Source organism: Oncorhynchus gorbuscha, linkage group LG01 (genome assembly GCF_021184085.1).
Source record: "Oncorhynchus gorbuscha isolate QuinsamMale2020 ecotype Even-year linkage group LG01, OgorEven_v1.0, whole genome shotgun sequence".
NCBI lineage: Eukaryota > Metazoa > Chordata > Actinopteri > Salmoniformes > Salmonidae > Oncorhynchus > Oncorhynchus gorbuscha.
Genome location: NC_060173.1, coordinates 76,877,552 through 76,902,346, shown reverse-complemented (window position 1 = coordinate 76,902,346; position 24,795 = coordinate 76,877,552). Strand labels below are relative to the sequence as shown.

The window sequence follows — 24,795 nt, the reverse complement described above, 5'->3', positions numbered from 1 at the left end:
CTATAATGAGAACTGTGCTGACACAAGCAACTAACATAGACAATCACCCACAAACAAACAGTGAAACCCAGGCTACCTAAGTATGATTCTCAATCAGAGACAACTAATGACACCTGCCTCTGATTGAGAACCATACTAGGCTGAAACATAGAAATCCCAAAATCATAGAAAAACAAACATAGACTGCCCACCCCAACTCACGCCCTGACCATACTAAATAACGACAAAACAAAGGAAATAAAGGTCATAACGTGACAATATCATATATCAATAGCATTGGTGGATACAAATAACATCCTTAATAATATGTGCATAAACTTGTTTTGGATTGACTAGTAAACATCCTCTTGTGTTGATGGATGAGGAAGATCTACTTCACTACTTATTTTGGACATAAACAGATGACCGTAGTAATAACCCTGTGCCCTAAACACACCATTTGGAGGGACTCCCTCTCAGGCTAGACAAGCAAACACTCCCCTCCACCCCACCCCCCATCCCCTCCCATCAGCCCGCCACTGGCCCTCGGTGAGCACGCCTCGGTCACATGACTGCTAATGACTGTTTTGCTGTTGACCCCATTCACTGCTGCACAAACAGATGTCTTATCTCGCTGCCAAATTTTGGTTCCTGCGTTTTAAGAGCTGCTCCACACGCACAGGAAGGCTTTCTTCTCTCTAATTTCTCTCAGATGATGACGGAATTAGGAGTTAGTCGGGGTTTATACTAAGAGAACTCCTATTCGGGATGACTCACGGGTAAACCATGTGGAAATTATCCGACACTCAACCCCTTCCTTTGATCCATTGACTATATTACTAGTCAAATTCCCTGTGGAATACAGGTTGCGTGTTACTATTCCCTAATTCCTATGTTTTAACACATAATGTAGGCAGCCTGCTATCTGAATGGATCTACGTGGCCTATTCGATATTACATCTTTAAAGCCCATTTAATTGGATGAACACTTCACCATTACCCTTTAGATAAGGAAGTCTTTTTGAGCTTGAATATAACTAGTGTGTGTGTGTGTGTGTGTGTGTGTGTGTGTGTGTGTGTGTGTGTGTGTGTGTGTGTGTGTGTGTGTGTGTGTGTGTGTGTGTGTGTGTGTGTGTGTGTGTGTGTGTGTGTGTGTGTGTGTGTGTGTGTGTGTGTGTGTGTGTGTGTGTGTGTGTGTTGTTTGGTTTTGATTATCCTTGTGGGGACCAGAAGTCCTCAGAAGGATAGCAAAACAAGGAAAATTTGGACAAGTGGGGACATTTCGCCGGGTCCCCACAAGGAACACTTTTTTTTTTAGGCTTAGGTTAGGTTTAGCGTTAGAATCAGGGTTAGGGGATATGTTTAGGTTTAGTTTTAGGATTAGGTTTTTAGGCGTAAGGTTAGGTTTAGGGTTAAGGGTTAGGGAATTAGGATTTTGAATGGGACATTTTTTGGGGGTCCCCACAAGGATTGTAAAACAAAGGTGTGTTTGTGTGGTGAACAGGGAGGAGTGTTGCTGACCCCTCTTTCCATTCCAGAGAGCTCTTTAGAATTACTAGAGCAGCACACACACACACACACTGAGCCCTGGTGCTGCTGAGTGCTGAAACACACTCCTCCCTTCGCCTAGCCATCGATCTCACCTTTACCTCCTCACCAACCCCTCTTGATTCAACACATGTTCTGGGTGCGGCTTTGCTCTGCTGTTCTTTTCTGTGTGGGGCCAAATTCATTGTTCCTAAATAGTTGGATGTTGTTTTTTTTCTGTCGGCGTATTACTTTAGTGTTAGGCTGGGCTCTGAATACAGCAGGACGCTGATGAATATTAATGGGGAGCGGCTGCTCCCCGGGTACCCGTAACTGTGTCTTATGTTTCTGCTGATGCTATTGAAATACAGGAAGAAATCAGCTGATGTCGGTCTCAACCAGCCGTGGGCTGCATGCAAATCACTCCTCATCACTATTCATGGTGACCCTTTATTAGCGAAAAACACAGGCAGACAAAGACGGCAAAGCGGGAGAAAGACATCATGGCCAGGGTTAACCCAATCACGGTAGTCAGATGGGTCTCGGAGTGTGCATTCAAAATGGCACCCTATTCCCCATCGTCTTTTAGCAACGCTGGTGTATTTAAAACGGAACAGTCCACGGGAAGCCAGAAGTGAAATAAAATTTAATTTCAACTTACTGTGCCAGTGGGCTGGACTGTTGGTCCTTAAAACAGGGGGAATTTAAGACAAACTATCTCAAGGAGTGGTCACCAATGCAATCTCCAAGACATTCCTCATCGAACACCAAACATTTCTGTGAAGAACTCAACGATAAAGCCTTTCGCGCTGTCGGAGGTAGGTGCACTTGATTCAGTAGCCATAGCTCGGGGAAGGCAAAAGTGTTCCCATTTTGAACCATTTCATATGTCTGGAGGTAGAACTCCACCTACAAGGCAGGCCCAGAGAGCAAATCACGTGCAACTATAAGGCCTGACACTGGCCAATCAGATGGCTCAGATCACCGTGCCTGCACAGTTTCCTCGAGCCATAGACTCTGTAAAAATACATCTTGAACGCACAACAAAGTTGATGCTGTAAGACTTTCAAACTTGTAAAACCCCGACTACAGAGAGACAGCTAATACAGAAAAGAGCTGGCGTTTTTTTTAAATGAGTAAGCGTACGTTTAAATTGTTATTCAGCACTGCCCAAACGTTGTTCAACATTTTTATAAGCCATAAAATGCCTTCTCCCTACTTCCATTTACGCTATAACCAGCACTGCAGCTGCAATGAAAAAGCACAGCAAAGTGTTCCGATGAGCTTGCATTGTTATTATTAGCGGTTTGTGTCTTTTTTTTAAATTGAGGGATATTTTACTTTCTCTGCTCATAGGAGTAACAACATGAATTGGTGCATGAGGCAAAGATAATGCCGTTCGACTTGAGTTTCACCATCACCTGGAAGACTGTGTCCCCCGTTTCTCAGCGGATGAGAGACAGCCTCGCCGCAGTTCCCTCCCTCCCCTTAGACTGACCATCAGATGCAGACCATCAGCCCAGTAAAAAAAAAAAAAAAAAAAATGACTATGCTCAGTCAGCTATGCCTCACAAGTAATACAACAAATGATCAATTACCAGTGATTATATACAACTTTTTTTTTTTTTAAATATATATCATTTCAAAATGGTCTGAGAACAACATCATTGGCAGGGCAATTCAAGCGTAGCCAATATGCAGTGATAATGTATTGGGCCTATAAATTACTGCACAAACCTCATTGCTACAGTACTGTTTTTAATTGGTTAACGTTGCATAGGCTTACGTTTTTTTAAAGTCATGTTTTAAAAAATAAACAAATCTGAGCGGTAGATCTCGGTATGCACTTTGACTCCGACAGTGACCTTGACTCACCAAAAGGTTGGCGTGACCACCGCTCTAAAGGAAAGTATTATTCAACAGATCCTTCCGAACGTGGGTCTGTTGTCGACCCACTTACTCTCTGCTTACCATGTCAAAAATAAGTCACCCACAAGTTATTCCTTGTTTGTGCACATACAGTACGGCACACATACAGGATTGAGGTAAGCAGAGAGAAATGGAACGTCTGTTTATGAAAAATATTCATAATAACTTCTGGCTTCCCACAATTGCGTGCAAGGCTAGTGTAAATACACCAGCGTTGCTAAATGCAGCTACCTATTTCCTCTACAGCGCACTACTTTTTGAGCCCTATGGGCCCTGGTCAAAAGTAGTGCGCTAAAAGCAATAGGGTGCAATTTGGGACTCAGACAGGGACAAGGAATTATTCATGGGATGTGACTGTGTAAGCAGTTCTGGTGACCTCTGGATAAACTACGTTGAAACAGAATCCAAAATCCTCCCTCACACCTGCCGTGCCTGAAACTGAAATGAATGCCAATAAAGAGATTTGAGTTGGAAAGTTTGAGATGTTGGTGTTTTTCCAGGTGTGTCATGGTGGTCATTAACACCTTTGAATGTTTCCTGTCTTTTATCACCACTCAGCAACAAGAACAAGACCCCACCAACCTGTATATCTCCAACCTGCCGCTGTCGATGGACGAGCAGGAGCTGGAAAACATGCTGAAACCGTTTGGCCAAGTCATCTCTACCCGGATACTGAGGGACTCCAATGGAGCCAGTAGAGGAGTGGGCTTTGCAAGGTCAGCCTCTGGCATACTGTGCTCAAAATGAACTTATTCTATTTGATTCTATTCTAAATGACCACATACGGTAGTTGTAGAATGAACAGCAGTCACAACCTCTTTTTTTTTTCATTTTTTTTTTCACATGACAGAAATTGATAGCGTGAGTTTGTGCTATTATGCCAACTCCTTGTCACTCCTTGTTATGCAAATGTATGTTGGGCTTGGCAAGGCCAGCAATGGAGTTTACAAGTGCACAAACAGATCTGAGATCAGGCTTAACATTTATATCACATAATCAAAATACCCAACAATACATGGCTTCCCACTGGGCATAGACGATAATTCAATTTATATTCTACGTTGGTTCATTGTAATTTCATTGAAATGACGTGGAAACACGTTGATTCAACCAGTGTGTGCCCATTGGGTTGACTATAGCGGCAGCCCATTCGTTTGCAATAAAGTGTTATTGTATTTCCACTTATTTTAATTCAGTTTTTCACAAGAGAGGTTGAGTGAACACAGTGTGGTTAGTTGTTGATCCTAGGGGACGACAAAGGTTTAATGCAAGGGCTCTGGTAGCGCACGAGAGAGGGAGAGAGAGAGAGAGAGAGAGAGAACGCGAGAGAAAGAAAGGGAACAAAGGGAGAGAGCATGCATTCTGTTGAAAAGGGCGTAATTATAGTGTTAATCGGGGCCTCCTCCTTTCAAGCTCGCATAACAGGACACCAGGCCAATCTAAAAGGGTTTGATTCACAAATTAGCAACATAGGATCATAGGAATGTCTGTCTATGAGAGGGTGTGCTGTCAAGTCCCTTTACTACATCAAATATATGAATATATACTAACCTCAAGTTCACTCTAAGACCTGTCAACCAAGATAAAAGTCCAGTATATTGATATTTAAAATAAATGACATTTTATGGAAAGCCTGCATTTGTGTTCACTCTTAAACATAAAGCACTGTAGGTTGCCACCATGTGATTCTGCAGTATATATCGTGGATTTGATTTAACTTAATTTAACCTGCATATTTCAGGATGGAGTCGACAGATAAATGTGATGCCGTTATCTCTCACTTCAACGGGAAGTTTATTAAGATACCACCTGGAGTTCCTGGTAAGAGACCGATTTCTACAAATCAGTTGTTTTCGCTCTTTTGAGCAGCAGCACTGCTCTCAAGGGTTCGCTCTTTTATTAAATAGCTTCAAATTACAGTAAATGGTGGATTGCCTGTCGGTTCATTGGGATGAGAACCAAGACATTGAGTCGTCAGGCAGCGAGGGGTCAAGCATGGTAATACAGCGTGGGGTCAAACTGATAATACTGGGTATGTGTGTGGTGATGGCCCCCATAGGGCCCCATAGACCCAACGTTATAAGGCCCCCATAGACCCATCACTAAGAGGCAGAGTGCAGAGCTGCCTTGTGTGGCCAGAGAGCTGCCTGCCTTCTTTCCCACTCTAAGCTATTTAATTGGATTATTTGACTCAAATCGTGTCCTCTGGCCCTGCTGCCTTTAGGAGAGGACGGGGATTACAGGGCCGCAGCTGTCCAAATGTGATGTCTGTGTTTCCCAGCCGGGCGTCTTAAAGCCCACTCCCAAGCACAGCAAGAGCTGGCCGCCTGATTGACAGTACAGTAAGCAATGCAGACAGCACCGTGCATACTATGGTAGCGTTTGTGAAGCCCCTCTCTCTCTCTGCCTTTGTTCCCTTTCGCTCTCTCTCTCTCTCTCTCTCTCTCTCTCTCTCTCTCTCTCTCTCTCTCTCTCTCTCTCTCTCTCTCTCTCTCTCTCTCTCTCTCTCTCTCTCTCTCTCTCTCTCTCCAGCGCCACCGGAGCCCTTGCTGTGCAAGTTTGCTGACGGCGGGCAGAAAAAGAGGCAAAGCCAGAATAAATTTGTGCAAAACAGCCGCGCGTGGGCTAGAGACGGTGATGCTAGACTGGTGAGTGCTGCTGCCCTTTCGTTTCAGCATGCATTTTGGATGGAGTGTGAATTACTGTACATGGAGGGGCACATCTATCGCGGGCATTCTGGCTCCAGTTTTAATGAACATGCGTCAAGGTTAAATCTTCTTCCAAAAACGGACAGATTTACGAAGTGTAAATACAGTAGTTAGTCCACAGGTGTCAAGGGGAGATGTGTTTGTGTGTGTAGGTTGCCTCAGGGTATGGGTTAGCTCCTCTCATTAGGTTAGCTCGTCTCATTTTAGCTCCTGTTATTTTGTATGTCCCCAGGCTGGAATGACCCTCACGTACGACCCCACCACAGCTGCTATGCAAAATGGGTAAGAAGAGCCACTGCAACAAACCCATAGTGTTCCTATTATCTTGTAGGACTTTATAAGCAGTTGAACTTCCTTCTACAGATTTTATGTGTCGCCGTACAGCATCGGAAACAGGATGATCTCTCAAACGTCCATGTCTCCATATATCTCCCCTCTCTCCACGTACCAGGTTGGCATCTACTTCATTCAATTTTAATGGATAGATGGGTTTGCATGACTTTAAATAGCGTTACTATTATATACACCCATAATACACATTTTCTGTAACTGACCAGGTATTTATGAACCTTTTATGACACTTGGGAGTGTTCTCCTTGGAGGATTGTGGTTCGGGATGTGAGAGGTCACTATGGCCTTTCTCAGAGCTGTGTGTGTGTGTGTGTGTGTGTGTGTGTGTGTGTGTGTGTGTGTGTGTGTGTGTGTGTGTGTGTGTGTGTGTGTGTGTGTGTGTGTGTGTGTGTGTGTGTGTGTGTGTGTGTGTGTGTGTGTGTGTGTGTGTGTGTGTGTGTGTGTGTGTGTGTAAAATCAGTGCAAGAGAGTCAGTGCAAATAGTCCGGGTAGCCATTTGATTAACTGTTCAGCAGTCTTATGGCTTGGGGGTAGAAGCTGTTCAGGAGCCTTTTGGTCCCAGACTTGGCACTCCGGGCACTGCTTGCCGTGCTGTAGCAGAGAGAAAGGTGGCTGGGGTCTTTAGACAATTTTCCGGGCCTTTCTCTGACACGACCTAGTATAGAGGTGTGCATCCCAAATGGCACCATGTGCTCCATATAGTGCACTATTTTTGACCCAGGGCTCCGGTCAAACTTAGCGCGCCACATAGGGAATAGGGTGCCATTTGGGACGCAATCCTGTAGTGCTGAGCCAAACACAGAGGCTTGTGAGCTCCTGAAATAGCTCCCTCCCAGTGCCTGCCCTGTGCTCGTATATTTACAGAGTGTATGTGTGATGTTCCAGGTACAGAATCCCTCCTGGGTTACTCACCAACCCTACATCATGCAGCACCCAGTAAGACCAAATATACTACCTTTCTCTCGCCATCCTTTACTCTACTGCCTCTTTCCTCACATCTCCTGTCCTTTTCTTTCCTCCCTCACTTTGTCATGTTTCTCCTCTCCTTTTTTCCCTTTCCATCCTATCTCTTCTGTTCTTTCTTACTCTGGTAAGATGCATAAATCAGCTGTTCCCTTCGCTTTGTGTTATTTCGAAAAAGAGGAGAAACGGGGATGTGGAAAGGGACATGAAGGGTGATGATGCCACACTTACAAAACAGTGTGTGACTGGGCTCTCTGGGATTTACTGGCACTACGGTGTTGACAAAAATACTAGCACCAGGATGCCTGGCTCCCTTGGTGTTGCTCACGACACGACAAGTTGGAAACACTTCAAACATCTTGTGTTTGATGACTGATTCCATTTGTATTTCCTAACAGATGGTTGGGAGCTGAGTAAGTATTGCTCTGTAATAAAGTATTTCTCATTTTCACAAGGAAATAGCGGTTCCCAATGGATGTTTTTACAAATAATCCTCCCCATGTGCCTCTAGCCTTTTCAGTGTTAATCAGCCAGGATTGTCAGTGTCTGTGGAATATAGGCCCTGGTCAAATGTAGTCCAATGTACATGGAATAGGGTGCCATTTGAGAGGCATCCAGTGACTTCTAAAGCCAGAATGGCCAGCTACCTTGTAATGTGGTTACAGGATATGAAGTCCGACACAATGAGCTCAGTTGATCTCCCTCTTGGTCTGAAACCCAACACAGGGCAAGCCCTGGTGGAACGATAAATGATTCACGAAGGAAAAGGATTTCATCTAGGTATTACTGCAACCCTCTCCAGCCTCCACCTGTCTGCCCTGACTAGTGCCAAGAGACTGAACAGGATCCCAAATGGCACCCTGTTCCCTTTATAGTGTACTACTGTTGACCAGGTTCCCTTCAGGCTCTCGTCAAAAAGTAGTGCACTTACTTAGGACATGGGGTGCCATTTAGGACACAATCAGTCTGTCCTTCTTTCTCTCTTCCCCTTTCTCCTGTTTCTGTCATTTAGATATTTGGGGTAGTAACCGTGGGTTTGTATTGCATTTACTTGTTTTAAGTGCAAATAAATAGAGGATCTATGGATGTCTGTATGCCTCTGCTACCCTCTGCTGCTCTGCTCTCATCCTCACACTCTCTGTCTCAGGGAGCGGTGATATCGCCCTCTATGGACCATACTATGTCACTACAGCCTACATCCATGATGAGCCCTCTCACTCAGCAGATGAGTCATCTCTCCATGGGCAGCACAGGAACAGTAAGAGGGGAATGGGTAAACTAGGTCCACAGTGGGTTCATGTGTTACATAATTAGAGCAAGGGCCATACCGTATGTATCTCAGAGTAGGAGTGCTGATTTAGGATCAGTTTGGGCTAATAGATCAGGAAAAAGAATACATGCACCTGATCCTAGACCAGTGCTCCTATTCTCAGACACTTGATAGATACCGCCCCAGAAGTACATTTGATGTTGGGATCTGTATTGTTTATCGTCTTGAAGTAGAGTTTCAGATGGATTTATACTTACACAGTTCTTTCCTTCTTTGTGCAGTATATGGCAGCAAACTCTATGCAAGGAGCCTATATTCCCCAGTATGCACACATGCAGACGGCAAATGTTCCAGTGGAGGTTTGTGATTAACTTACTATTTATAAAGTACCTGAGGTATAAAATTATAGCTATAAGATTTTAGCTCCACGTACTACGCGGGTGTTTATAGACACTAGGTAAGAGAGGTCATTCACATAGATAACTATTGATGTATTTATAGATGATAAACTGCTGTTGAGCTTTATCCAGTCTTCATTTACCTTCCAGGACAACAGTCAGCAACAACAGATGGAGTCATCTGGTGATCATTCTCCTTACACCTACCAACAAACCAAGTAACACAGAGGTACAGTCAGTGTCTTATATTGTGAATGGGGTACACCTTATTCACTATATATAGTCCCCTAGTGCACATCGTCCTCTGGTCAGAATTTTACAGAAGTGGTGCAAATTGCAGTTCCACCCACAAAAAAACGATTTAAAAAAACAAAACAGTTAAGTCTTCAAACTTGGGACATCATGATTTGTTCTAATTCAATCCAAGGCAATAACAAACATATTTGTTAAATGAATGTAGTACAAAGTCATTGTTTATACCACTATTTATATTAAGAGGTGGCTGTCCCAAACCCTGACTATAAAGAAATTTGTGATTTTTCACACTATTATTTGAATATAACATATTGAGTTGTTCTATTATTGCATTGAAAGATGCTGATCTAATTAGTCGTTTTGTTTCTTTTTAAACATATATGTCCCACCTTTAAATGTCACTACCAAAACACACACATTCAAATACTGTGGAATGAATGTGCCTTAAGCCACACCCCTACAAATATCAACAAGTGATGGGATTGCACATCATGGCCACATGATGAGTAGTCTGTCGGCAAAGATTAGGGAGAAAATGTGTGAGCAAGTTGGTAAATCTTTCATGTATTTTTAAGAAGTGTCACTACCAAATATCTAATATATCAAGTATGGTTTTGGTTTGCTGGGACGTACATCTGTCCAAATGAAAGATACCCAGCCATATGTTACCTATGGGGATTCTTTAAAGTCCAAAATCAGCCAAACCAAAATGGTCACAACCGAAACAATTGACACTATAGCGATATATAGAGGTCTCATCTTTGTATCTGTGCCATTTATGTGACGGGCAGCGCCATTGAGGTTATCTCCATGTATAGTTGCGTGTGCCATGCCCTACCAACTGAGCTGAGGACTACCATGTGAGTAGTGGACAAGTGAACACTTCAGGAAAAAGTATAGAGTGTTGAGAGGCATAGTCAGCAGGGGGCTCCAACTCTCCAAGAGCCCAAACATTGACATCTATTTGGCCAAGACATAAACTTCCCTAATGTGCTATACTGTACTGTACAGTGTTCCCCTAGGACTTTTTTTCAGCCGCAGTGGCAAAGTGAGCGTAGGGATAGGGGGGACCCTCATAGAGGAGTTTTAAAGTACCTACCCATTGTTTCCAGATATCTATCAAGTACAACCTATAATATCAAGTATGACCTATAACTAGTTTTCCTTACAGAAAAGTGTAATTACGTTTATTAAAAAGCCTAGTCTTGTCACGATACCAGAATTTTGACTCTGGTACCGATACCAGGCTTAGTATCACGATACTCGATACCATCACAATACATCTTTTGAGTTCAACTCATGACATATGGAATTTCTTACATCAACATTTTTTTAGAGACATCCATGTATGTATTTAATGAATCAGTTATACGCACAGTTTTGTCAATTTGACTTTGTTTTTACCAATCTAACTACACAACAACATAATGGTAATCGTTTATTTGGATGGTAAATCTCTATTGATAAACTGGGTAAATCAAGATGTAGCTTAGGCCTGTTCACAATACAGATGAATGCAGATTCAATAGGAGTGTGTGCATGCCTTGAGTTATTGAGTCTGTTTGCATGGGGCTACAGATTAAAAACCATCTGTTTCCCTTCCATGTGGGATTTATTGTATTGTACTGATCAACAACATTGGCATAAAAGTAGTAGGTTTTTAAAAATTATTATAACAGACAGAAGTACCGAAAGTAACAACAATTCTAATAACGGACCGTTTTTCATGTTCTAGTATTGAACAAATTCCCAAGGTTTCGGTATACCCTGCAACACTAATAGGCATACTCCATCAACAGAGTGGTGTTGGCATATATATGCGATCAATATCACGCCAAATGTTTTTACAAATGTAGATCCCTTTCCACAAATGTAAATCGCTATCCACAAATGCATTTCACTGTCCACAAATGAACACCTTTTGATTTGTATTTGTAAATCGATATATTGCATTATAATTGTTTTATAACTGCAGATTTGCAGGTCATTTCTAATGGTCTTAAGTAAAATGCCATAAAGATTTGCGGATAGGAGAGATATGAGCAAACATGACAGATGTGGCAAACCTGCAACTCCATATTTTGGAAGCGCTTAGGTAACCTGATTTATGGCAGGGATTTGACAACAATAAAAAGAATAAGTTATCACGTGTATAAAAAAAAGTTCTCACGCTAGAAATACATTTCTCACTCGTAGAAAGCGATTTATATTCATAGAAAAAAGGTTTGTACCCATAGAAAGCGATTTCTATAAATTGCTGGCAGCCTTTAGTTCGGCCATGTTGATGCCTGCCTTTCAAGGCTGCGGAAATTATAGTATGGTCACCATAATATGTTAAACATAGTATGTCCAAAGTAAATAATTGAAACCCTAGCCCTACATTACTCAACCCGGTTCATCGCCCAAATAGTTGAATTAGCTAGCCAGTGTGATGGCACCACTAAATGTGAAGGATATGTCATACATTGTAAGTGATTATAATCCATCCGTTGTCTCATGTTGCACGGACGATGAGCATTAAAGGAAACATAAGTATCCCTGAGGCCTCTAACCGTTTCCCCGGGAGAGGCATGTAGAAGGAGGATATGGGATCAGACTTAGTAACATAATTGCTTATGTCCCTCTCCTCGCCCCAACCTGGGCTTGAACCTGGGATCCTCTGCACTCATCAACAACAGTCACCCTCGAATCATCGTTATCCGTCGCTCCACAAAAGCCACTGCCCTTGCAGAGCAAGGAAAACAACTACTTCAAGTTCTCAGAGCGAGTGACCTCACCGATTGAAACGCTATTAGCGTGCACCGTTAACTAGCTAGCCATTTCACACCGATTACTCTCACCCTCTTTGACCTCCTTCTTTTCCGCAGCAACCGGTGATCCGGTTCAACAGCATCAATGGGATCAACTTTTTTTCTACGACTACAAATCGCTTTCTACGCGTGATAACTTTTTGTCTTTATGGCAGTCATTTATTTTACTTAAGGCCCTTGGAAATGACCTGCATATATGCAGTTATTAAAAAATATATAATGCAATATATTGATTTACAAATACAAATCAAAAGGTGTATGTTTGTGGATAGAGATTTACATTTGTAAATTGGTGATTTCAATTTGTGGAAGGTGATTTACATTTGTGGATTGGTGATTTACATTTGTGAATACATTTGGCATGATATTGATCCCATACATATACCAGTAATTAAAAATATCAGCTCATCCTCCTCCAGACCGCTGATTGGCCAGCTCATCCTTCTGAGGAGTATCACATCATACTCTGAGGAAATAGCAAGCAATTTTTTGAAGTTTGAGGTGGGGTTTTTGAAGTGTTTTTTTATTTTTACAATTTATGATTTGGCCTCAAATACAAGTATAGGACAACAACATTGTTTGGGTATAAGTTGACACAATATAAACTTTTAAAAGTGAAATTTTCACTGGGCAGTTACATTAAAGCTAATTTCCTGCAATTCAACACATTTATAGAGTTTTAAAAAGTACTCATACTCAAAACCATGAAAAGGAATAAACCAAGGAGGCCAAGATGCAAAAACTAGTACAATTAATTTAATACATGCTCAAAAGAATACAAAAAGTGAAAGTGCAGGATGCTAATAAAACATTGTAATTCACAGTTTTAAAGCTAATTTCCTGCAATTCTACACATTTTGTTGTGTTCTTATGCTATCAAACATTTGAACAAAATCAGTGTGGGCCCCATGCCATGACATTTCTGGAATTAAATAGATGTTTTTCTCTCACCCATCTACACACAATACCCCATAATGACAAAGTGAAAATGTGTTTTTAGACATTTTTGCAAATTTATTGAAAATGAAACACAGACATTTACAGTTGAAGTCAGAAGTTTATATACACCTTAGCCAAAAACATTTAAACTCAATTTTTTTTTTACAATTCCTGACATTTAATCCTAGTAAAAAAAATCCAGTCTTAGGTCAGTTAGGATCACCACTTTATTTTAAGAATGTGACATGTCAGAATAATAGTAGAGAGAATTATTTATTTAACCTTTTATTTCTTTCATCACATTCCTAGTGGGTCAGAAGTTTACATACACTCAATTAGTATTTGATAGCATTGCCTTTAAATTGTTTAACTTGGGTAAAATATCTCGGGAAGCCTTCCACAAGCTTCCCACAATAAGTTGGGTGAATTTCGGCCCATTTCTTCTGACAGAGCAGGTTTGTAAGCCTCCTTGCTCGCATACACTTTTTCAGTTCTGCCCACAGATTTTCAATGGGATTGAGGTCAGGGCTTTGTGATGGCCACTCCAATACCTTGACTTTGTTGTCCTTAAGCCATTTTGCCACAACTTTGGAAGTATGCTTGGGGCCATTGTCCATTTGGAAACCCATTTGCGACCAAGGTTTAACTTCCTGACTGATGTCTTGAGATGTTGCTTCAATATATCACATAATTTTACCTCCTCATGATGCCATCAATTTTGTGAAGTGCACCAGTCCCTCCTCCAGCAAAGCACCCCCACAACATGGTGCTGCCACCCCCGTGCTTCACGGTTGGGATGGTATTCTTCGGCTTGCAAGCCTTCCCCTTTTTCCTCCAAACATAACGATGGTTATTTTGGCCAAACAGATCTATTTTTGTTTCATCAGATCAGAGGACATTTCTCCAAAAAGTACAAAATGTGTCCCCATGTGCAGTTGTAAACCGTAGTCTGGCTTTATATGGCGGTTTTGGAGCAGTAGCTTCCTTCCTTGCTGAGCGGCCTTTCAGGTTATGTCTATATAGGACTTGTTTTATTGTGGATATAGATACTTTTGTACCTCTTTCTTCCAGCATCTTAACAAGGTCCTTTGCTGTTGTTCTGGGATTGATTTGTACTTTTCTCACGAAAGTGCGTTCATCTCTAGGAGACAGAACGCATCTCCTTCCTGAGCGGTATGACAGCTGCGTTGAATTGAACCACAATTATTTTTCTGAGGTCTTGGCTAATTTGTTTGGATTTTCCCATGATGTCAAGCAAAGAGGCACTGAGTTTGAAGGTAGGCCTTGAAATACATCCAGGGGTACACCTCCAATTGACTCAAATGATGTCAATCAGTAGCTTCTAAAGCCATGACATCATTTTCTGGAATTTTCCAAGCTGTTTTAAACGGCACAGTCAACTTTAGTGTATGTAAACTTCTGACCCACTGGAATTGTGATACAGTGAATTATAAGTGAAATAATCTGCCTGTAAACAATTGTTGGACAAATTACTTGTGTCATGCACAAAGTAGATGTCCTAACCGACTTGTCAAAATTGTAGTTTGTTAACAAGAAATTTGTGGAGTTATAATGACGCCGACCTAAGTGTATGTAAACTTCTGACTTCAACTGTACATAAGTATTCACACCTCTGAGTCAATACATGTTAGAATCACCTTTGGCAGTGATTACAGCTGTGAGACTCTCTAAGAGCTTTGCACACCTGGTTTGTACAATATTTGCACACTATTCCTTTTACATTTCTTTAAGCTTTGTCAAGTTGGTTGTTGATCTTTGCCAGACAGCCATTTTCAAGTCTTGCCATAGATTTCCAAGCTGATTTAAGTCAACTGTAACTACTGTAGTCCACTTGGGAACATTCAATGTCGTCTTGGTAAGTAAATCCAGTGTATATTTGGCCTTGTGTTTTAGGTTATTGTCCTGCTGAAAGGTGAATTTGTCTCCCAGTGTCTGGTGGAAAGCAGACTAAACCAGGTTTTCCTCTAGGATTTTGCCCGTGCTTAGCTCTATTCCGTTTCTTTTTATCCTAAAAAGAAATCCCTAGTTGTTGCTGTTGACAAGCATACCGATATCATGATGCAGCCACCACCATGCTTGAAAATACGAAGAGTGGTACTCAGTGATATGTTGTGTTAGATTTCCCCAAACATTACGCTTTGTAATTAGGACACAATGTAAATTGCTTTCGCACATTTGTTGTAGTTTTACTTTACTGCCTTATTGCAAACAGGATGCATGTTTTGGATTTTTTTCCCTTCTATACAGGCTTCCTTTTATTCACTCCATCATTTAGGTTAGTATTGTGGAGTAACTAAAATGTTGTTGAGCCATCCTCAGTTTTCTCCTATCACAGCCATTAAACTCTGTAACTTTTGTAAAGTCACCATTGGCCTCATGGTGAAATCCCTGAGCGGTTTCCTTCTACTCCAGCAACTGAGTAGGAAGGACACCTGTATCTTTGTAGTGACTGGGGGTATTGTTCCACCGTCCAAAGTGTAATTAATAACTTCTCCATGCTCAAAGGGATATTCAATGTCTGCTTTTTTATTTGTACCCACTTACCAATAGGTGTCGTCCTTTGTGAGGCATTGGAAAACCTCCCTGGTCTTGTGGGTGAATTTGTGTTTAAAATTCACTGCTCAACTAAGGGAACTTACAGATAAGTGTATGTGTGGGGTACAGAGGTGAGCTAGTCATTCAAAAAGCATGTTAAACACTATCATTGCAAACAGAGTCCAAGCAACTTATTATGTGACTTGTTAAGCAAATACATGTTTACTCCTGAACTTATTTAGGCTTGCCATAACAAATGGGTTGAATCATTATTGACTCAAGACATTTCAGCTTTTCATTTTTAATGAATTTGTAACCATTTCTCAAAACTTCATTCTAATTTGGCATCACGGGGTATTGTGTGTAGGCCAGTGACACAACATCTTAATTGAATCCATTTTAAACTCGGGCTGTAACACAACAAAATGTGGAAAAAGTCAAGGGGTGCGAATACTTTCTGAATGCACTTTACTTACACAATAGACATAATAGTAATAATAGTAGAGGGTGTTACTGTAAATAAATACTTGCACTTACGTTTTTTTTTTCTTCAAACAAAGTCATTTCGTCTGTCCTTCCGGGTAAAGACATCAGTGACTGAGCTGTAAAACATTTCCCTGTTGGCCATCAGTTTTAAAACTAAATGGAGATGATGGCAAGGGTTGACAGTCATCCTGGATCGGTCCGGTTTCCACTGTATGTCTTTATCCGTTTCAGCGCAGAAAATGACTTTTGTGGCTGGTATAGTGAGAACCAGTTGCAGTTACTTTGTCGCCTCTGTCCAGGTGATTTGTCTACCATTTGTGAACTGTACAATCCAACAAAATCAGCCTTAAATCTAACAAAATTAAGTTCACCAAAGTGGTCAAACCTGGCTCACATCTGAACATTGATATTGTCCCGTATGTTCTAGTAGATTCGCCCCCTTTCTACTCTGATTGGCTGTTTGCTATGAGTTTTGCTTTTTGCCAGGCCCAGTTCATTGCATTTCTGTTTGACTCTCTCATAGAAACGATCAAAGTCTTGTCGCTGGCGTTCCAGTGCTTTCATTGTGTCGCTGAAGGTACGGCAGACACCCATATCCATCACTTTGTTCTGCAGAACATGGAAAAGCGTGTGAGTTTCATTGAAAATTCCATCATAGGCCATGAGCAGAAAGAAAAGCTGTGGCTCCTGAGTGGTGCAGCGGTCTAAGGCACTGCACGTCAGTGCTAAAGGGGTCACTACAGACCTTGGTTTGATTCCAGGCTGTATCACAACCGGCTGTTTTTGGGAGTCCCATAGGGCGGAGCACAATTGGCCCAACGTCGTCTGGTTTAGAATTTGGCCAGAGTAGGCAGTCATTGTAAATACAAATTTGTTCTTAACTGGCTTGCCTGGTTAAATTTTAAAAAATGGGTTGCTAACTGTTCAAAGGGTTAAGGCATGTAATATTTCCACATAGTTGCCCCTGGTCCTGTTTGATGAGCTGGCATTCTCATCATTACCACAAAATATCAACTCGGCAGCATGCAGCATTAATTAACTAGATCTTTCAAAATCTCCTTTAGCTTTGCATTGTGCATGCTGATGTTCAATCTCTGTTGTTCATTGCCAGATCTATCCGTGAGCTGCCAAATGTTTTAAAAGCTATCTGCCTTTGGATATGAGTCACAGATTTCTCGTGCTTGTTGAGTGCTGTAGACAAGTTGTTCTAGTCGCAGTATCCGGCTCTTGTCCACACGCTGTCACTGGTGGAGAACAGCAAGCGGGGGAAGCGGAGTCCACTGCTTGCAGTGCAGCCACAGAGCCAGTCTTTCTGGGCGTTGATACCACTCAGATTGAAATAACTGTGTTCGTTTCTGTCCCTTCCTTTGATGTAAGTCCCTAAACCCAGGTGTTGTTCTTCCCTCCCTTATCACACCCTGTTTTGCTAGAAAACTGTTTCAGATGCAATATGTTAGCCATCCTGATCAGCTTACTTTAGCTAGCAGTAAAGCGAACGTAACTGCCAAAAAGGTGGCAGATGACATGTGACGTCCATAGGCAGGAGCGAGCTCTTCCTATCCTCCTGCCTATCCTCCAGCCTATCCTCCAGCCTATTCTCCTGCCTATCCTCCAGCCTATCCCATTACATTTTTTCACTCCAGTACGCATGCGCATTTATTATTTGAATGCATTGAAAATGAATGGGAGATATTGACACGTGGAAGGCAGCGAAGCACTCTGCCTGCTTTTCGGTGTCCGTTAGCTGGGAGTATAAGGTAGAAACACGCATGCACAAGTCATTTCAATGTCTTGCATTGAGTTTGGAGTTTGAAGGGTGGGAGAAAGGCACAAGGCAAGGCTGCTTCTCCTCTGGCCACCTTGCACATTTTGCAGTAGACCACCGCAAATTTGGGAGGTACTAGTTCAGAAATCCATTTTATCGTGAAGAAAAAACATGAAAATAACAAAATTATTATTGATAATATTTACATGTATTCATTTTCCATGACAGTTGTTTTTTAATTCATTTTCACAGGGTAGGCACTGTCTACCCTCCCGACCCTGACCGCACGTCACTACTCTACTATACTGTACCCTACTCTACTGTACCGTACTGTACTCGAGTTTACTCTACTTGAGTCTCTTACAATTAAAGAAAGGGCCCATGGACTCCCAGATCTAGGGGTCTTGAGACCACTAAAGACCACATAAATTTGGTCTTTAACTTGTCATGGACTCAGCTCACGAGGTCTGGGTCTGGACCTTGGGACCGATGTCCTGTTATAAATCTTGGTCGTGGCTCCTGGATATTACCTTAGTCTTTGGTTTACAAACCATGGGCAACCCTATTTGAGGAAGACAGTGCTATCTGATCATTGGTTGATCGCTTCCAACACATAGGAATCCACACCCAGTTAACTACTTTTAAATGGTGGAAAAAGTCAATGGCAATGTCTACACTAAAACGAGTCATCCATTTATCTTTATGATTGAAAACTGACACTGAAATGCCTGTTATCTTGCCAAAATAAAGATTGGTAAAGTGATCATTTAAACATCTAACGATATGATTAGATATACAAGTAATAAAGTCATTCAATTAATCAGCAAGTTTCAGATTCATACCATCAACATTGAACATTTTACAGAGAATAATAGAGATGATATTTCTGTAAATTAAATTTAAAGGTTTAGAAAATCAGGTTTAAAAAATTCTGTTTTTTACTATTTTGTTAATTTGGTATGCAAGTTCAATCTCTAAAATGTGTCTGTAATTGAAGGTTAATCAAAATGATCACTACTGTGCATGGTTTTCCCTTTATTGCAACTTTTTCACTATGGTTCGGTAGTGACAAATTTAATGGGGAGGTAAGGAACTCGGGTAAAATATTATATATTATTGTTTAATTGTGTGAGTATGTCTACCTGGCATATGTTGTAAGACATCTGTGCTGAAAGTTTGGGGAAAAATAGGATACAAATGTGATTTTTTCTTCTTCTCCAAACCCCAATTTGCACCACTTCTATAGAATGACCCATGTATATGGTTCCATTGGGGACAGAGCCATGGAAGGAGCCAATGCCCCCCAGCCTGTATGGTTGTGGGTAGATGTTTCATATGATAGAAAGACACTTAGTACCAGAGTTTAACTCATCTGATTGTCTTGGTTGTGTCCTCTCAGGTGTGGTAGGAGCCCAGAAGAATGAGTTGTATGACAGCTGAAACAATCATGGCTTCCTCTGGTGATGGATTGTGCGTTAAGGATTTATCCCAGTTTTGCACAGGTTCCGCAATGATTTCCTTTTGATTGTGATAAGAAAAACAAGTGAGACTGTTCTGTTATAAGTTCCATGAGGTGCAAATAAGTGATTCATTTCATCGAAGGATACTATAATTCTCAAAAAAAGAATAAAAAAATTTGTTGTATTTTAATAAAGAAAGAATGTTTATTTTTTACCGAGGATTGTCACATGGATGCAAGAACCTAGAGCGGATCATGTGACTTGTTGTTTAAGGTGCATGATAGTAAAGATGTCTTTTGTTAATATTGTTTATGATTTCAATTTTGTTTTTCTCTTATTTTGTACTGAAATAGATTTTTCTGAAGATTTATTAGCCAGACATCTTGAAAATGATGTTTTGTGCTTGCTGTGTGAGTGTTGCTATGGTGACGTGTTCAATGTTTTTTCTTGTAAAGTGATTTATCTTAGTGATCTAGATTGATCTTTCTGTCTCATACAATTTGCCTTAAAAAAAAATTCCGTACAGTAGCTGTATAGGCAACCTCCGAGGCTAGAAATGAGCAAGAAATGTTAAGAGCTATTGCCTTTTAAATCAGCTAAATAGGGCCTTTTCTTTGAGTATAGCTTATAAAATCTGCTGTGTTTAGAGATGTAGGATCTTAATTTGATCACCCTGCTGCCAGAGAACTTTCCTGCAATGCAGGACATTTTAAACTTGTGGTGTTATTTGAGGTTTCAAAAGGCTTCTGAAGTGTGTAATTTCCATTTTGTAATTTCCCCTTTTGAAAATTATATTAACCACTACAAAAATGTCCATTCATTATAATCCACATAACAATTCACATTTCCTATTGCTGCTGGATTATTTTCCTGCTGTAGCAAACTGGCTCAAATAAAGATCCTACATCTGTATGTGTTTTGCTTTTCCCCTCTAAAAATGAATCTAAAGTAGAAGTATTTGAAAAAAAATGTTTCAAGTGAAACGACCCTCTGAATCTGATGATGATTTTGAATAGGATGTCATGTTTGTATTATCTGAGGGCCTTAAAGGTCTTTGGTTGTTGAATGTGGTAGATATCCTGCTGAATGATCACATTTTGAATTTTGCCTTTCAATTACTTGGTGTTGTAGATTAGCCTAAAATGAACTTCTTGGGGTGGGGGTGGAATAAGGGAGGGTGTGGTTGTGTCTTTTTTGGGAGATGTTGTCGTTCTCTGTCAGCTTGGCAGGATGTTTCTTTTTCACTTTCAGTTGAAATGCAAACAGGCAAACTTGGATATATTATTGTGCAAAAAAAACTATCAAAGCCTTCACATACAACATGGAGTTTGAGTTGGGGAAAAACTGAGATTAAAATGTAAATTTTATTGCACCTAGCTCTTTGATAGGAAACAAACAAGCTCGGCACTTCCAATTATAGTTTACTTCACCAAAGAACTGAGCTAGTAAATTGAGGAAAGTGTCATTTCTCTCTCACAGGGATGTGATTGACTTTTTGCCAGACTAGATTGCAGTTTGGAAAATGTGCCTTTTTTGTACATTTACTTTCAGTTTTCATACGTTTTATGAAAGTATGGACACAAACAAGCTTGAAGGACGATTTGGATCCAACAAATGCCACACGCTGATTTCATCACTACAGAAAAATGGAAAATGCAGTGTTAGAAATACAAAGAAGGCAGTTTGAAACTATGAAATTACAAAAAAAATCTTATAATAATCTGTTTGACATTGTGCAACAGATAATGTTATTGCTAAAAGTTTGATTATTTTTTATCATAGTAGATTTGAACAGGCTTTATGATTGAGTTGTCTTCCAGAAGCCCGTGTTCTGGCCTGATGGTCGGACAGACTGACCAGTTATCTACCTCAGAGTTTCGTTTCTCCTCTGTATTGGGCCGGGTTAGCAGGTCCAGCCTGCCCTTCCAGACCAAACGCCATGCTCAAGAGCTGGCAATATACACTTGTTTTCTTTCAGGTTGTTTTTAATACTTTTTGATTTTCTTCACAAATTTTATTTTTATTTTTAATTATGATATATTATTAGAATCATTTTGAGGACAATTGTGCGTTGAGCGTTTTTTAGTTGTGTTCAGACATTAAGTTTCATAGTTTCAAAAGTAGAACTGCTGCTTTCATCACAAGACATACCAGAGGCTAAAAAAAGTGGTTGAAGACAAACAAAAGTTAAAGCTGAAAGTGGTATTTTCTGGATCTGTGACATCTCCTGGGAACATCATTGTTGCTTTGTCAGTCCAGACAGACTTGCAGCAGCATTTCCTCTGCAGTCAGCTTGAGTTGAGTTACCAAAGTAAAGGGCCATTGTGACTATACTTGAGATTTCTGTGTAAGGCCTGAGAGTGATAACTAATTCTGTCGAGTGCTTGTGAGGGTTATGCTGCTAGTAATGTCTGAACCAAGTGCCATACTGCGTCTGGATCAAGGGTTTGGAAAGGTTCATAAAGAAAGAAAAATGCTCATTTAATCAACCATCGTGTTAAAAAGTCATTAAGTTATATTGAAAAGTAATAATTTATGAAGAAAGACGTTTTGTACAGATCGTTTTGAAGAAATAAAAGATTTTCATAGAGATATCTATATGAGAGTTAATTTTTTATTTTGTTTTACATGTGCCACACATTTCCCAGTGGTAACATATGTCCAGTTTAAAGAAACCATCCTCTGTGTTTTTGTTTTATAGTGTTTGTTAAAGCCAAAAATATTTTCAGTAGATTGTTACATAAGCTTTATTTCTATTCATTTCATTTATTATTAATTTTTTTTAAATAAAAACTTAAATTGGACTTGTTCTGTGTTCTGTTGGTGTGGGAGGGAAGAGATCTCATTATATTGATATCTGGCTGTAAACAAACCCTCAGATCTGAGCCAGTTACAGATGAAGAGCTTGTTCATTTCCATCCTAGCAACAGGACAAAAAAGAGTCGTAGTTACAAGTTAGCATTATCTAAGTTATAGGATCTCTATGCCTAAAACTATACAGGCCGAATCCCCCAAAGTAAATGGGCGCGTTTGACATTGCAGGCGACTTGAAAGGCGAGTTGAGACTGACCGATCTACAAATCACCTTCCATCATAAATAACTACTCAATATGATTTGTAGATCGGCCAGTCACAATTTACCCACGATACAAACCGGCTTTGATGATCTCAAACACCGCCAATGAGGGAGTTTGATTAGACTGAACCTGGGTAAACCGGGCTACGGCCCATTACGTCACCGGGAAAAAGTGGTGAAGGAGGAGTGCCCACCTCAAGTCGAGCATACCCTGGCCATAATGTCCACAAAACAGCACAATGAATCGTTCAGAAACATAAAACATGTATTTTTTATAAAATATATAGTTGTTTTCATTGGGAAGGCAGGTAAAGCGATATGAGTTTTCTATAAAGAGCAAACACTTTTGCATTTGGAAACACTGAATCCTAACTCATTACTCTACGTGCTTGACATACATCACTTTTGTTTTCGGGCGTCTTTGCCGTCGAATTTGACCGGGGCACTCGGCTCACCCCCCGGAAGGCAGCCGGTTTTAAAACGAGTGCAATCAATGCTAACCCGGTTCGCCCGGGGCATTAATGAAATCCCCTCAATGTTTTTAGCTATAAAGTTTTGTTTCATTTACATTTACATTTAAGTCATTTAGCAGACGCTCTTATCCAGAGCGACTTACAAATTGGTGCATTCACCTTATGACATCCAGTGGAACAGTCACTTTACAATAGTGCATCTAAATCTTAAAGGGGGGGGGTGAGAAGGATTTCACAGTCTTTGCCTCCTCCCTCCTTATTGCTGATCATTACCCCATCAATCCACTGTCTCTATTGGATGTACTTAATTTAACCAATGGCAGCTGCTCCTGCTCTACATAAACATACATTTCTGAGTAAAATTGTTCTGTAACAATCAAGAGTAACAAGTGGAAGATAAATTACTTTGAAGATTTAAAAAATATATGAGTAGCTTATTATTTTACATTTCCATACTGTGAAATGTGTCAAGACCAGAAAAATTGGAAGCATATCAGAAATTCAGCATATCTTTGAAAGTGTATTATATTTGAACCTTTCTTTGAGTCTCCCTTTGTACGTAAATGATACCGATAACCTCTGTTTCCACAGATAAGGTGCTGAATGAAAACAATTTCAGCAGTTACCGCTGACATAGCCTTTGCAGTGATTTTCTTATGGATCTTCCTCACAAAACCAAAAGCTTTCAGGAATGATTGGAGCGACAGCACAGCATGGCCTATGAAGGCCTATCTCCTTACCAGAGACTGGCTCACCAAGGCTCGGAAGTGAGATTATTCCCACACTACCAATTTCCTCATAGTACATGAGAATTCCAGTCATTTGCCTCAACAAACTGACACTGACCTTACCTCACACAGAGTTGAGATTGACACCGCTGCCGCATACAACGAAGACGTGACACACGTCCTCTTGCGACAGAGGGGAAACTTATCTATGTGGTCCGTTACGGCAGCAAATGACATGTACAGAAGCCTCAGGAAAAGGAAATTGGATATATGGGGTAGAATCATGGCAATCCAGCCGAGTAATATAACTCTTACAATGCAACTTATCATTATCCTTTCGTCTGTTTCATGTCTCATCTTGTGCACTGTTTTGTAAATCAGCTATGGAGGCAATCTGATCAACGTACCAGGCCTCACTTCGCTAGTCTGTCCTTAGAATGCCTGAACAGGCCTTGCTGTTGATGAGACATTCTGTTGAGTTGAACTTACAGTGTGTTTGGCATTAGCACATTCACAGCCCTGAGGGTGAGGGCAGTGTAGAGATTATCAACACCATGTCCCGGCCATGGTGTTAACATGCATGTCCCAATCTCAGCCAGTGTGAGTGGTGACAGGAGGGAGGCTACAGGGATGGGGGCTTGGAGAGGGCTGTGACCAGGTCTGGGTGGGTAGTGGATGGGAGGGAGGATAAATGGATGGGGGCTTGGAGAGGGCTGTGACCAGGCCTGGGTGGGTAGTGAATGGGAGGGAGGATAAATGGATGGGGGCTTGGAGAGGGCTGTGACCAGGCCTGGGTGGGTAGTGGATGGGAGGGAGGGAGGATAAATGGATGGGAGCTTGGAGAGGGCTGTGACCAGGCCTGGGTGGGTAGTGGATGGGAGGGAGGGAGGATAAATGGATGGAGGCTTGGAGAGGGCTGTGACCAGGCCTGGGTGGGTAGTGGATGGGAGGGAGGGAGGATAAATGGATGGAGGCTTGGAGAGGGCTGTGACCAGGCCTGGGTGGGTAGTGGATGGGAGGGAGGGAGGATAAATGGATGGAGGCTTGGAGAGGGCTGTGACCAGGCCTGGGTGGGTAGTGGATGGGAGGGAGGGTAAATGGATGGGGGCTTGGAGAGGGCTG

General features: G+C 41.2%; 1 protein-coding gene across 7 annotated transcripts in view; it reads left to right on the top strand.

Moving 5' to 3' along the window:
- Window positions 1-22,200, top strand: part of LOC124042481 (RNA-binding motif, single-stranded-interacting protein 1-like) — a 70,728-nt gene extending 48,528 nt beyond the window's left edge. For 5 of the 7 annotated variants that reach the window (XM_046360693.1, XM_046360694.1, XM_046360695.1 and 2 more), the window contains exons 5-14: window positions 3,994-4,151; window positions 5,177-5,256; window positions 5,968-6,083; window positions 6,376-6,425; window positions 6,507-6,594; window positions 7,380-7,430; window positions 8,605-8,715; window positions 9,009-9,086; window positions 9,276-9,354; window positions 19,336-22,200. In XM_046360693.1, the coding sequence (XP_046216649.1) occupies window positions 3,994-4,151; window positions 5,177-5,256; window positions 5,968-6,083; window positions 6,376-6,425; window positions 6,507-6,594; window positions 7,380-7,430; window positions 8,605-8,715; window positions 9,009-9,086; window positions 9,276-9,347 (804 nt within the window). In that variant the 3' untranslated portion in view covers window positions 9,348-9,354; window positions 19,336-22,200. The remainder of the gene's footprint in view (window positions 1-3,993; window positions 4,152-5,176; window positions 5,257-5,967; window positions 6,084-6,375; window positions 6,426-6,506; window positions 6,595-7,379; window positions 7,431-8,604; window positions 8,716-9,008; window positions 9,087-9,275; window positions 9,355-19,335) is intronic. The other 2 variants (XM_046360698.1, XM_046360699.1) reach the window with 1 other exon arrangement.
- The last annotated feature ends 2,595 nt before the right edge of the window (window positions 22,201-24,795 follow it).